This window comes from Loxodonta africana, chromosome 3 (assembly GCF_030014295.1).
Source record: "Loxodonta africana isolate mLoxAfr1 chromosome 3, mLoxAfr1.hap2, whole genome shotgun sequence".
Taxonomy (NCBI): Eukaryota; Metazoa; Chordata; class Mammalia; order Proboscidea; family Elephantidae; genus Loxodonta; species Loxodonta africana.
The window spans coordinates 92,992,150-93,006,248 of NC_087344.1; the positions used below are offsets into that span (position 1 = coordinate 92,992,150).

Sequence of the window (14,099 nt, forward strand, 5' to 3'; positions counted from 1 at the left end):
ATTTGTATCCTTTATAATAAAGATATAAACATAAATATAGTGCTTTCCTGAGTTTTGTGTGTCGTTCTAGCCAATAATTAAAACTGAGGTTGGGAGAACCCCCAGATTTGTAGCCATTTTCCCTTTAACATATGAAGTTTGGACCTAACTCTGGGTACTGAAAAAAAAAAAAACAAACAAACCCATTGCCGTTGATCCCAACTCGTAGCAACCCTGTAGGACAGAGTAGAAACTACCCCATAGGGTTCCCAAGGTTGTAATCTTTGTGGAGGCAGACTGCCACATTTTTCTCCTGGAGTGGCTGGTGGGTTCCAACTGCCAACCTTTCTGTTAGCAGCCAAACACTTAACCACTGTACCACCAGGGCTCTAACTCCAGGTAACTCCAGGTAGTTGGGGTCAAAAGAACTGTTACAGGCACTGAGGTGATACCTGAGGGTCAGAGTAGAACTATGCTCCATAGGATTTTCAGTGACTGTGATCTTTCAGAAGTAGATCGCCCGGCCTTTCTCCCAAGGTGCCTCTGGGTGGATTTGAACCATCAACATTTCCGTTAGTAGCTGAGCAAATGCTTAACCATTTGCACCACCCAGGGAGTCCCGCTGTTACCAGAATAAGGTTCTTGCCTCTTGCTGGTCAAGAATGAGCAGGTAAGGCACTTAAGAGTTTTCCACAGAAGCAAAGCTTTATTGAAGAGGCTTGTAAGCGGAGACGAGGAGGGCCTACAGCAACACATATCCCAGTCTCACAGAACAAAAGACAGGCCTGGGTTTTTTTTTAAGTTCTTGGGTGGGAAAATATTCATATTTATTCATAGACACAGGCAGGGATACGTTAACTAAAGTGCGCGCAGCAGCTTTCCAATATGGCTCCTGTCCTGGAGGCCTCTGGAATTCGTAGCAAGACTTATTATGGGGTGTCGCGCCTGTGCAGTCTACCAGCTGCTGCTGCAGCTCCTTACTGCCCCTGGTGGGAGGTCACACAGCGGGCACAGGTGGATGTTCTGTGCATGTCCTTGGGGCTGGTTTTCTCCAGCTGCTTCTGAAAAAACTTTAAAGAAGTTTGGGGGCTATTTTCTGATACCTTGGCCCATTGTTCTGGGGAATGGCTTTGTTTCTGCGCCCTGGCCCATGTCTTGTTACTTTGTTTGCAGATTTGGGTGGGGGGAGGGGGACTCTTACCTCACAAAGAAGGGGTGTGCTATTCCCAGCAGGTAAGGGCAGCGGGCAGATAAAACAATAGATCTCCACCACAGTGGGAGTTCTTTTATTTCTTTCACTTTGTGGATGACAAATACAACTCACAGAGGAACTGCAGTTTAATGAAACAATTTACATGCTAAAATAGAACAGGCGCCACCACAGAGTTATTGAGTGGTTTGAAAACACAAACATGAAAAATCCATTTGGATTTTATAAGTGTTCAGCTTATACAGCAACATATGTGAAAGAAGAGAAAGTAATCTAAACTCCAAATAGTTTTAAAAAACAAAACCAAACCCATTGCTGTCGAGTAGATTCCGACTCATAGCGACCCGTAGGACAGAGTAGAACTGCCCCATAGGGCTCCCAAGGATCAGTTGGTGAATTCAAACTGCGGACCTTTTGGTTAGCAGCTGAGCTCTTAACCACTGTGCCACTAGGACTCCAAATAGTTGAAAAGCCATTCGTTTTTACTCCTTAGCCTACTTGCTATTCAAGGCAGTGTGGTGGGATGTCAGGGAAGTTCCCTAACCTCTCTGAGCTCAGTTTCCGCATCCGTAAAGTGGGGACGATGCTGAAGCATGCTCATGGGTTTGTGAAGGTTAAACGGGGTGAGGTGTGTGAGACACAGGCCACAGTGACTGGCCTATGGCAAGTGCTCAGTAAATAGTTTTGATGGTGATGACCATGACAGTGATTTTCTGTGACCTCACTGTGGGAAACTTTCCTGCTCAAATTGTTCACTTGGAGGCTAGCTGGAGCTTTCCCACAGCTCCAGTCTTTGCTCACCACTTTCTCACCATGAACACCCCCCTCCTCCTCTTCCCCTTCATCGAAATCCTTAATCAGTTGCCATTGCGTTGATCTGACTCATGGAGACCCCATGTATGTCAGAGTAGACTCATGCTCCATAGGGTTTTCAGTGGCCAATTTTTCTGAAGCAGATCATTAGGTCTTTCTTCGAAGGTGCCTCTGGGTAGACTTGAATCTCCAACCTTTTGGCTAGTTAGGTTATATTCCAACAGGACCTGAAAGTAGGAAGAATGTTCTAGGCAGGTGGAGCAGGGTGAGCAGAGGCAAAGGAACAGGAAGTGTGGGGCCGGTGGGGAGTCACGTGTGCGGCCTGCAGTCGGGGAGAAGCTGGGGGAAAAGGAGGGAAACTAGCTGGTTTCTAACCCTATTAGCAAGCCCTGCCAGTGACTTTGGCCCCATGGAGCTGGGGAGGATTTCTCGCTGCGAAGCACACCCGCAATGCCGGGGATCTGTTTCCATCTGCTCATTTTACTGCCGAGTTGTAAAGTGCTAAATGACATTATCCTCCCATTCCTTAAACAAGAAAAAAAGTTAACAGCCTGAGAAAAGGAGATATTTCACTTCATTTGGCATTCAGCCACCACCATCCACACAGGGTGCTCCCTTGGGGCCTGATTAGGGATGGGGAGAAGCCTTGTTCTATTCTGCTTTCAGCTGCTAGCACCCACTCTGTGCAGGCTCCAGGCTGGGCATGGCAGCTGGAGGCCCTATCACAGCCCAACCTGGTCACTGATGCCATAACAGGGAGAATAGGGGCCAGAGGAAAGTGACTTGTTCTAGGCCACCCTGCATATTAAGGTTTGTTCTGTGTGGTTCCAGAAGGTGAACGTGAATCAAGGGATGGGAATTACAGAAAATACAACTCAATAGAAGGACAAACTCAGAAGACTCAAAAAATAAAACAAAGCAAAAACCAAACGTGTTGCTGTCTCATAGTGATCCCATATGGTACAGAGCAGAACTGCTCCATAGGGTTTTCTTGGCTATAATCTTTACGGAAGCAGATCACCAGGCCCTTCTTCCATGGTACTGTTGTGGGGGTTCAAACTGCCAACCTTTATTTTTTTAATTTTTATTGTGCTTTAGGTGAAAGCTTACAGAGCAAACTAGTTTAACATTCTATAGTTTGTACATAGTGTTCCGTGACATTGGTTGCATTCCCCACAATATGTCAGCACTCTCCTCATTTTCACTCTGGCTACCCCATTCCCTTTTGTCAAGATTTTCTACCCCTTTCTGCTTTCTCTTCCTTGCTTTTGGGCAAATGTTACCCTTTTGATCTCAGTAAGTGATTGTTCTTAGAAGCACGTTCCTCTTGGGTAATATTGTTTATTTTATGGGCTTGTCTATTGTTTGGCTGAAAGGTAGTCTCCGGGAATGGCTTTAGTTCCAGGTAAGAAGGGTGTCTGTCTTAAGGACATAGTCTCAGGGGTTCCAACCTTTAACAGCCAATCACAAGCCACTTGAGCCACCCAGGGACCTTAAAACTAAAACAAAACAAAACCCAAACCCGTTGCCATCGAGTCAATTCTGACTCATAGCAACCCTACAGGACAGGGTAGAACTGCTCCATAGGGCTTCCAAGGAGCGCCTGGTGGGTTCCAACTGCTGACCTTTCCTTTAGCAGCCAAACTCTTAACCACTATGCCACCAGGATTTCCCGGGGACCTTAGGGATTGTCTTAGTCATCTAGTGCTGCTATAACAGAAATACCACAGGTGGATGGCTTTAACAAAGAGAAATTTATTTCCTCACAGTAAAGTAGGCTAAAAGTCCAAATTCAGGGCATCAGCTCCAGGAGGCTTTCTCTCTCTGTCGGCTCTGAAAGAAGGTCCTCGTCCTCAATCTTCCAATGGTTGAGGAGCTTCTCAGGCACTGGGACCCTGGGTCCAAAGGAAGAACTCTGCTCCTGGTACTGCTTTCTAGGTTGTATGAGTTCCTCAACTCTCTGCTTGTTTCTCTTTCCTTTTATCTCTTAAGAGCTAAAAGGTGGTGCAGACCACACCCCAGGGAAACTCCCTTTACATGGATCAGGGGAGGTGACCTGAGTAAGGGTGGTATTACAATCCCACCCTAATCCTCTTAACATAAAATTACAATCACAAAATGGCGGACAACCACACAATACTGGGAATCATGGCCTAACCGAGTTGATACCCACATTTTTGGGGGGACATAATTCAATCCATGACAGGCATGTTCAAAAATGGATTGATTGTTTCATCAGATAGTGAGCTGCCTGTCTGCTAGAAGCATGTAAGTGGTTTAAAAGCACCTTTCGGCACACTCGCTGCTTTAGATGGGGAGGGTAGAAGAGATGATGACTAAGGTTCTTTCCAACTCTGAGATTCCAGAAACCTTTAACCAAGAAATTTCACCATTTTCATGATCTTTAACACTCCTTGCTCACTCCAGCTAAAGGGGAGTTTCTGACTGCCTGATGTTGGCTGCTAGGCATAGAGGAAGGAGTGGGCAGGCAGCACAAGGTGTGATTCATCTTCATTACTCTGATTATGGGGTTATTAAGGCTTTCACTCTAGAGTGCTCCCCTGAGGAACTCCTACTGCTTCAGCTGTGTGTCAGTTGTCCTCTCAGCAGCCCAGCAGGCAATGGTGTCACGCAGGGCTCAAAGCTGTAATTAAATAAAGATCACCCACCCACTGGCCTCTCCCTTCCAACTGGAGTCCCAATCCCGGGAGACTGCCCGGACTGGCCTGAGCAGTTGGCTTGCTGCAGAGGGGTGGCCAAGGGCCAGAGCCTATGCCCCAGGGCTAGCTAGGCTCTCCTCCCCTGGGGGGTGTAGAAAGGCCATTAACACAGGATGAGTCTAGCTGGTGTGGAGAGGCAGAGGCAGCCAGCTCTGCCAGCTGAAACCTTTTAATGGCTTCCCTTTGGTCTTCCACAGTCCCCACTCTGGCCCACCAGTCTCTGCCTAACCTACTCTGCATGGTTTAGACTGTGAGCTCTCTGATGGCAAGGACAGAGTTAGCCCCAGAGCTTGGCACTATGCTTGGCACTTGGTCAAACGAACAAATGAACAACAAGCCCACTGGCTGCTGAGCTGACTCCCACTACCCCGCGTATGACAGGGTAGAATTGCTCCACACAGCTTGCTTGGCTATAGCCTCTACAGAAGCAGATCACCAGGCCTTTCTTCTGCAGCACTGCTGAGCGGGTTAGAATGGCCAACCTCCAGGTAAGTAGCCAACTGCAAACTGCTTGTGCCACCCAGGGACCACCAGTTTAAGTAAAGGGGTGTTTACTGCAAGGATGGAGTGTGGTTCATAGGAATCCAAAGACAGACACTCAGGCCTCAGGGATTGAGCACCAAACCAAAAAACCAAACCCGCTTCCCTCTAGTCTATTCTGACTCATAGCAACCCCATAGGACAGAGCAGAACTGCCCCATACGGTTTCCAAGGAGCACCTGGTGGATTGAAGTGCCGACCTTTTGGTTAGCAGCGGTAGTAGCTCTTAACCACTATGCTACCAGGGTTTCCTGGATTGAGCACACGGACTAGAAAATCTCCACAACTGAGGCGGAATCTTCTGTCTTTAGAGGCTCGCAGCCATCTTATTTCCTGTGCATATCTGCATATTTCTGTCCCTCAAGTGGCAGTTTCCTGGGGGACTCTCACATCTGCCTCTGCCTCCTTCACTCTCCTAAATCAGGCCCTTCCTCCTCCGTGGGCAATTCCAACAGTCCCGGGGTCTCAACGTCCCCATTCAAAATTCCCAACAGACAATCTGATTGGCTCTGCTCTTCCTCCAGCCTACGGCTCAGGGCGGCCCTGTCTGAGCGTCCACTCCCGGCCCAATGAGCTGTGGCTGGGGACAGGCTCCTCAGAAGGAGAGCGCCCGGTGGCCCCGCGCCGCGCCCTCGCCTGCGCCCTCGCCCTCTAACTCCATAGTCTCGAAGAGCAGCCGCACCAGCGCCAGCCGGCCCTGGGCCACCAAGGCTCGGGCCAGCCCCAGCACCTCGTCCGTGTGGCCGCGCCACACGCGCTGCAGCTCTTGGCGCAGGCGCACCGGCGGATACTTGCCCTGGGCGCGGCGCAGCCACGCGTCCACCTCGCGGCCCAGCTCGCCGTCGCTCAGCTGCGCCTGGCTCCACTGCGCCAGCAGCGCCTCGAGCAGGCAGCCGAAGCCCTCGGTGTGGCTGGAGCCCTCATCGTCCAGCTCCACCGCGCGCTTGAAGCAGGCCGCCGCGTTGGCCTCCTCGCCCTTGATGCGCAGACACTTGCCGCGAAGCAGCTGCAGCTCTGGCAACGTCGGGCCCAACTCTGACTCGCCGGCTTTGGCCAGGAAGACCAGCGCCTGGTTGAGTGCTGCCTCATCCACCGCCATCAGCTCCTGCATCGCGTCCACGCCCATGTAGTAGTACACCTGCAGTGGGTGGGGGCAAGGGTGAACCTTCCTCCCATCAGTCACTGCTTCCAGCTCAGTCCGTTCCCATACTTCCACGCATTCATTCATCATTCATTCTGTCCTCTTCACCCTTCAGCCCTGAACAATAATTAATCACAAATTTTGTCCCCTCCCCGCTCCTAGGTTCCTTGAATGGAAAAGGAGAAAGTACTCAGATTCCAGTTCCAACCGCTCCGTGCTTAGCCATATAACCTTGAGAGAGTCAATCTCTGGGCCTCAGTTTCTCCTAGGAAAAACTGATATTGTCACCTCCTTGATAGCATTCCCCGAGCACGGAAGGTGCTTCTTACTGAGTGCGCACTTAATGAGTACGTAGAAAGTGCCAGGCCCTGTTCTAAATGGTTTACACCCATCATCTCATTTAACCCTCACCATGTTTTTTGTTTTTTTTTTATGGTTGTAAGAGATGGGTACTGTTATGAGGCAGGGGGAAGTGCCTTATTTCTCTCTGTCCTCAGTGGCCAGGCCTGGCCTAGCAATAATTCTTGGTTAGCAGTTGCCTAGCCAAGCCAAGAAGCTGCCTTACCTGGCCGATGTCCAGGTAGGTCTTGAGGCCTGGGCACACCTTGACCACTTCCTCAAGGTCGGCCTTGGCACAGGCCAGGTGGTTCCTGTCAGGCATGCCCCCGACCCCCATCTTGGCCCGCTCCAGGTCATGCAGGTAGGCTCTGATATGGATCTGCCAACAGAGAGAGTCAACTCAGGGAAGATTCTCCAAGCAAGGACTGCTACCTTCCTCTCTGCCCTAACTGAAACCAGTCTTTTCTCAACAGCATCTCAGGGAGGCTCTGTGGTGCAGCAAAAAGCCCCCCAAGACTGGGAGCCAGGAGTCTGTGCCTAGTAGACTAGCCACTCCTCTCTAAGCCTTAGTTTCCCCATCTGTACAATGAGGACATTAACAAAGTAAAAACCCTTCATTCATTCACACATTTATTCACAATTACAAACTGGGTACCCACTGTATGGCAGCCACTGTTAGGGAGGTGCAGTGGCAACAAGGCAGATGAAGTCTCCGCCCTGGTAGGGCTTACTTAACATTCTAGTAGGAGAGACAATTATAAACAACAATAATGCCACTTCAAGTGGTGGTAAGTGCTATACAAAAATAAATAGGGAGATGGAATAGAGGTAACTGGGAGAGGGGTTACGTTAGATAGGATGGTACCACCAGATTTGCAATGGATTGACATTAATAATAGCCACAACAATGGACTCAAACATACCAGCAATCAGGAAGATGGCTCAGGTCTGGGGAACGTTTCATTCTGTTATACACAAGGTCGCCCCAAATCGAGGTCAACTTGGCAGCAACTAACAACACCACCATATAAGCAACAATTTGGCAAGAACAGGTGGCCCCAATTTACAAGTGTCAAATTACAAATGACTCCAGACCCCTACTTTCATCCCTACTTCCTTCCTTTAACCACACTTGGAGCATTTAGAAAATCTGGAGGTTCAGGAGGGGTGGGTACGAACAGGCAGGAGGAAGTAAGAAAAGGAGGGTCATTGTTGTGGAAGGTATTAAGGCTTATAGCCATCAGGGTGGGCTCTAGTTACAAAACAGTATCTGTCATGGGATGCGGAAAGCCCTGGCTTTGGAGTCAGTTGGACTTGGGTTAGTACTCCAGCTCCCTGCTCCCCTTATTAGCCAAGTGACCAGGAAGAAGTTGTATAGCCTCTGTGGGCTTCATTTTCCACGCCTGAAAAATTACTGCACTAATGTCTTCTTGGGGAGTTACCGTGACGACTGAGAGGACATATCCTAGCGTATGGGAGGTGGTCAGTTCATTCATCAAGAGCGTACTGTATGCCAGGTACTGTTCTAGGCACTGACTAAAGAGTAAACAGACAATATAAGTAAATAGTATGTTAAGGAGTGACAAGTGCTAAAAAGAAAAAGTAAGCCTGGGGATGGAGCCATAAAGTGCTGGTGAGGAGTTGATGTTTTTGTTTTGTTGTGCTTTAAGTGAAAGTTTACAGCTCAAGTTAGTTTCTCATACAAAAATTTATACACACATTGTTATATGACACAAGTTGCTATCCCTGTAATGTGACAGCACACTCCTCTTTCTACTCTGGATTTCCCATGTCCATTCAACCAGTTCCTGTCCCTTTCTGCCTTCTCATCTTACCTCTGGACAGGAGCTGCCCATTTAGTCTCATATATCTACTTGAACTAAGAAGCACACTCTTCACGAGTATCATTTTATGTCTTACAGTCCAGTCTAATCTTCGTCTCAAGAGTTGGCTTTGGGAATGGTTTTAGTTCTGGGTTAACAGAGTCCGGGGGCCGTCTTCTGGGGTTCCTCCAGTGTCAGTCAGACCATTAGGTCTTGTCTTTTTACTAGAATTTGAGTTCTGCAGCCCACTTTTCTGTTCTCTCAGGGACTCTCTGTTGTGTTCCCTGTCAGGGTGGTCATTGGTGGTAGCTGGGCACCATCTAGTTCTTAAGGGGTTGACATTTTAAATGAGATGGCCACTAGAAGCTGCCTTTTGTGTCAAGATCTGTAGGAAGTGAGGGAGGTAGCTGATCAGAGACCTTCTAGAACAGTCCTTGAGGCAAGATCCTACCTCACAGGTTAAGGGACAGAAAGGGGTTCAGTGGTGGCTAGAAGAGATGAGCAAGGGGGAGGACAGAGGGAGATGAAGTTGGAGAGGAAATAAGACCAGATAATTGCCCAAACTCTGAGCCTTAGTATCTACATCTGTAGAATGGAGATAACAATACCTGCCTCATAGGGTTGCTCTAAGAATTAAATCAGATTTTGTGTGTTAACATCAATACATAGTAAGATGCGATTACACAAGTGATTGTTATTATCAGGCATATTTTTTAACTATTTATTTTTTTCATAGCACTTTTCACCAGTGAAGTGGTGTTGTTTACTACCGTCTCTCCTAGAATGTTAAGCTTTACCAGGGCAGAGACTTTATCTGCCTTGTTGCCACAGGTCTCTTTGGAGCCTGTGGGGTGCAGTATGGACTGAGGCTTTTATGAAGGCAACCTGAGTTCCTTTCCCTTCTGTTCTTTCCTCCTCACCACCCCCTCCCCACAGCCTGTTGGATGTCTAGTCATCTGAGTAACAAGTGTGACTCTGGGAGTTACAGGGATGCAGCAAGCATGCTGGGAAGACAGAAGACCAAGATGGAGTCAGAAGAGTAAGGTTTGTGTCAAATTGAATTGCAGTTGAATTTTAATTGAACTGAATTGAATGCAGGACCTTGGTTGGGTAAGTCTGCTACCTCTCTGAGCTTCTGTTGTTTCCTTTAAAGAAGGACACATGTTTAGCCCCTATCATAGGATTCTTGAGAGGATTAAATAAAACCGTGAACATGAAAGTGATTGGGGAATGCAGAGTGTTATAGAAATGCTTTATTATTTACTGTTATGATTATTGATAATAATAACCATATCAACTACAATGAAGGGATCCCCTGCCTTCTGCCTGCTGGCAAGATGATTATGTCATAGAACCAAGATGGGGAGCAGATTGGCCACCAGGTCCTATGAAAGGTACTGGAGAAGACAGGGAGCTGTTTAGCCTGGAGCAAAGTCAGCTCAGAGTCCAGGGTCTTTAAGCAGATGGGCTCTGTGAGTGCTCCAGAGGGCAGATCTGGGACTAGTGTTGGAAGCTACAGGGAGGTAGCTCTCAGCTAAATTTGTGACTTGTGTAGCTGAATGACTATGTATGTGGTAGACTGCTTCAAGAGACAGTGAGTCAGTTAAAAAATATGCCTCATAATAGCAATCACTTGTGTAATTGCACCTTACTATGTGTTGAGGTTTACACATGAAATCTAATTCTCATAATAACCCTATGAGGTAGGTACTATTATTCCCACTCTACAGATGGAGATAGTGAGGCTCAGAGTTCGGGCAAGAGGGTTTTCCCTAAGCTTCCAGAGAATGTAAGTGGCGAAGTGGGATTGGAACCAAGGCTGGCTGTGTTCAGAGCCAGAGCTCTGATTCAAGACATTAAGCTGCCTCTAGGAATCGACTCGATGGCACTGGGTTTTTGGGTTGGGTTAGTATACCCTGTTGTTAGATGCTGTCAAGTCAACTTCTACTCATAGCAACCCCATGTGACAGTAAAACTGCCCCATAGGGTTTTTTAGGCTGTAATTTTTATGGAAGCAGATCGCCCGGTCTTTCTCCCATGGGTGGGTTTGAACCGTTGACCTTTCAGTTAGCAGCTAAGAGCTTAACCGTTGAACCACCAGGGTTTCTTACTGCCTTTCAAAAGCAGCTCTTACACTCCAGGAACTATGCTTTAGATGTTACTTCTGACAACCTTTTAAAATAGGTTTTATTACCATGCCTTACAGATTTGGGACCTGAGGCTTGGAGGGATAAGTGACTTGCCATGTCCCTCAGTAGTAAATGGAAGGGCCAGATTTCAACACAGGTCAGCCTGACTCCATGTGGATGCTAATCAAGCAGAGGCTGGAGGGTCATTAACCTGGGTGTTGTAGAGGGGCTTCCTGCAGTGAGTGGAAGGCCCCTCCGTTCTTTCATTCGACAGCCTTCTAGAACATAAACTGTGTGCCTTGATGACTCCAAAGCTCCCTTCCACCATGAAGGTTCCATAATCTTTGGACTCTGGAAACTGGGGCTTGGCCCCTGGCCCTTGTTCTCTGACTCCCAATGCGAGGATGAGGTGGGAACTGCAGGTTGACCCACCACCTGCCCCCTTGGTACCTTGGCCCTTGTGCAGTATGCCTGCCAGTTGAGCTCTGGATCTTGAAGGACGTCCAGTGCCATGTTGCAGGTTCCAATGGCCATGTCCTGCTTTCCTAGGAAGTGGAAGATTTTGGCCAGGCGATTCAGGATGGAGGGGTGGTCCTTGGCAATCTCGATGGCCTGGGTAAGGGAAGAGGGTAAGAGCAAACCTCAACTCTGAATGGAGACATATCACCGCAATGCTCTTCTCTCCCATGTCCACCTGCCCTTAAGTTCAGACCCATCATGGAACCCAACACTTGGTGTACAACCCAGTGGCACTCAACCCCTGAGAGTCTGACTTACTGCCATGCTCTCTGCCAGGATCACTGGTCATTGTCCAGTAAATCCTCCTAGACCCCAGGTAAATTCCTCACAATGCACACATCCATCTTCCCCAGGGCAGGTGAGAGGACAAGGCCAGAACCCACCTCCCCTCTCCACCATACTTAGGCAGCACAGGGTTTCTCCCTGGGCTACAGAACTGACGGCCTAGGTTGTTATGACTACTCCCTGTCTGCGTGTGCTGCTGCCTCTGAGATGGTGAACTGCAGGGCAGGGGCCCTGTCCATTCCTCCCTGTGCCCTGGAACAAAGTAAGTTCTCAAGGAAGGGCAGAGGAACACTCATGAACTAGAACATGATTTGCTCTGCTCTGATCTAAGATCTTTCAAGAAACTGCTCCTTAATCTCCCCACCAGCAAACACTAAGGGATGTGCCCTGGGTCGGGCACTGTGGTGAATGTACAGGTGAATGAATATCGTAAGCTCCTTGGCTTCCAGGAGAGGCTTCAAAACTGAGCTAAGTATGGAAACCGCCACATATATGAGGTGCCAGTAGTAGGATCTGAACAACACTTTACAGTTGACAGTGTACAGTTTTGTCCACTACCTACTTGGAGTCCCTCAATAACCTACAAGGTAGACAGAACACTAATTAACTAAGAAAACCAGGGCTCAGAGATCTAAGTGACTTGCTTAAAGTCACTCATCCCATAATTATGCAGAGCTGGCAACGGGACCCCAGCTAATCTCGCCTTCTTTCCACTATGCCATTGGGGGTGGGGGAGGGAAGGAACTCAGTGCAGAGGAAACAATGTGAACAAAGGCCTGGCGGGAGAAAGTCTGGGGTTATCTTTTGAAAATGGCGGATGGCTTAGATGAGGAAGCCAGAGAAATGGGCTTGGGCCAGACCGAGTGTGGGGAGGGTCTTAGGCAAAGAGGAACTGTGACATTGTTTTGAATGAAGAAAGGATGGAGAGAAGGCCTGGAGTAAGGGTCCTTCCTGGATGGGGCACACAGTGAGGGATGGCAGCGATTCTGGTAGGGAAGTAGAGGTTCTGGTAGGGAAGGTCGGGGTGTCAGGCTCTTTCCCACTTGGGAGAGTGGGTGTGGTTGGGGGCATGTACCTTGCCAAAGCAATCCAGGGGTTCGGTCCCTGAGTACCCGCAGTCGTGGACACCCATGGGAGTGGTAGAGAAGGTGTCTTTTCTCTCCAGCAGCATCCCGAGGTAGCACCAGGCTAGAGCTAGGATGAGGGGTGGGAAGTGGGTCTTGAGGAAGCAGCAGGATGAGAGGGAAGGGTGCCGCAAGAGGGAGTGGGCCAGGTCCATTCAAGCTGTTAGTCTCCATGAAGAGAAAGGAAGGGATAGTGACGTGAAATCACTGAGGGTGGCCCAGGGACAGAAAGAGACAAAGTTGGGAGGAGGGGACATGTGAATGAATGAATGAACACATTTTTAGTGCTTTCCTATCTGTGTTTAACATGTCACTCCAAAAACCAAAACCAAACCCTTTGCCATTGAGTCGATTCTAACGCATAGAGACCCTATAGGACAGAGTAGAACTGCCTCATAGGGTTTTCAAGGAGCAGCTGGTGGATCTGAACTGCCAACCTTTTGGTTAGCAGCCGAACTCAAGGCACCTCATTCACTGAAGGTACAGAGTTCTCTCCTGACTTCAGCTCTTCACGAGCTCTGGTAGTTCTAGTCCCTGTTCTAGCTGTGGGGCCGTGTGAAAAAATTACTCGACTCTTCTCCAACAGAGTCTCCATTTCCCCAGCCATAGAATGGGGGTCATGAGACATACCCAGAAACCTGTGACCATAATGATTTACACCCGGTGCATTCACTTGTTCATTGTGCATGAGCACCTTGGGGGTAGCAAATGAATATGAGACAGAGGGTGAGGGAGAAAGAAAAACCACGCCCAAAAAAGGGAGACAGTACTGGAGGTGGGGATAGCAGGGTAGCGACAGGTACAGGGAGAGCGAGGTAGAGGGTGCTTTCCCACCGCTCCTCACGGGCCCCTACCTCGGTGGTGGGGCTCTGAGGACTTGAGGACTTGACGAAGCAGAGCCAGTGTGCGGTTGAAGGCGGGCAGCCGCTTCTGCTCCTCGCTGCCCAGCTCCAGGGAGATGCCATCTAGCCTGGGGCCGAGAAGGGCACATGGCTGGTCTGTACCCCCTCCCAGCTGCCCCCAGCCTGCTGCAAGCCCCTCCCCAGGCTGATGGCAGGGAGGGGGCCTTGGGAAGTACTTGCCATGGAGATAGGGTCAGCCACCTCTCCCCTCACCCTCAGCCTGGGTTCCAGGCCAAGCTGCAGGCAACATTGCCCCGTTCTTCCCCCAACCACTGCCACCGGACCTGACCTGATGAAGAGCGTTGCCATGGTGAAGTACCAGCCCCTTTTCTCCTCTATCGGGACCTAAAGAAGCAGAGAACCACCAGGTTACTGTTATTAAGGTACTCAGGCCATTGTGCGGATTCCCACATTTTCCCAAATTCCAAGAGGCGGCAAGGACAGTGGGAAGGGCACAGGCTTTGGCTTTAAGCACCCTTGATTACAGTCCTGGCTCTGCCATTGGCTGGCTTGGTGACCATGGGCAAGTCACTTCACTTCTCTGGCCACAGAGGATGTGGGGAGATAAGCAGTGT

At 49.1% G+C, this 14,099-nt stretch overlaps 1 protein-coding gene across 2 annotated transcripts in view; it reads right to left on the reverse strand.

Moving 5' to 3' along the window:
- Positions 1-1,200: 1,200 nt before the first annotated feature.
- Positions 1,201-14,099, reverse strand: part of TTC22 (tetratricopeptide repeat domain 22) — a 30,325-nt gene continuing 17,426 nt past the window's right edge. The window contains exons 2-7 of one of the 2 annotated variants that reach the window (XM_003411163.4): positions 13,814-13,869; positions 13,477-13,592; positions 12,574-12,692; positions 11,145-11,306; positions 6,969-7,121; positions 1,208-6,400 (exon numbers count right to left, since the gene is read on the reverse strand). In XM_003411163.4, coding sequence (XP_003411211.2) covers positions 5,858-6,400; positions 6,969-7,121; positions 11,145-11,306; positions 12,574-12,692; positions 13,477-13,592; positions 13,814-13,869 — 1,149 coding nt within the window. In that variant the 3' untranslated portion in view covers positions 1,208-5,857. Of the gene's footprint in view, positions 6,401-6,968; positions 7,122-11,144; positions 11,307-12,573; positions 12,693-13,476; positions 13,593-13,813; positions 13,870-14,099 lie in introns of both variants that reach the window. The other variant, XM_064282019.1, reaches the window with a different exon arrangement.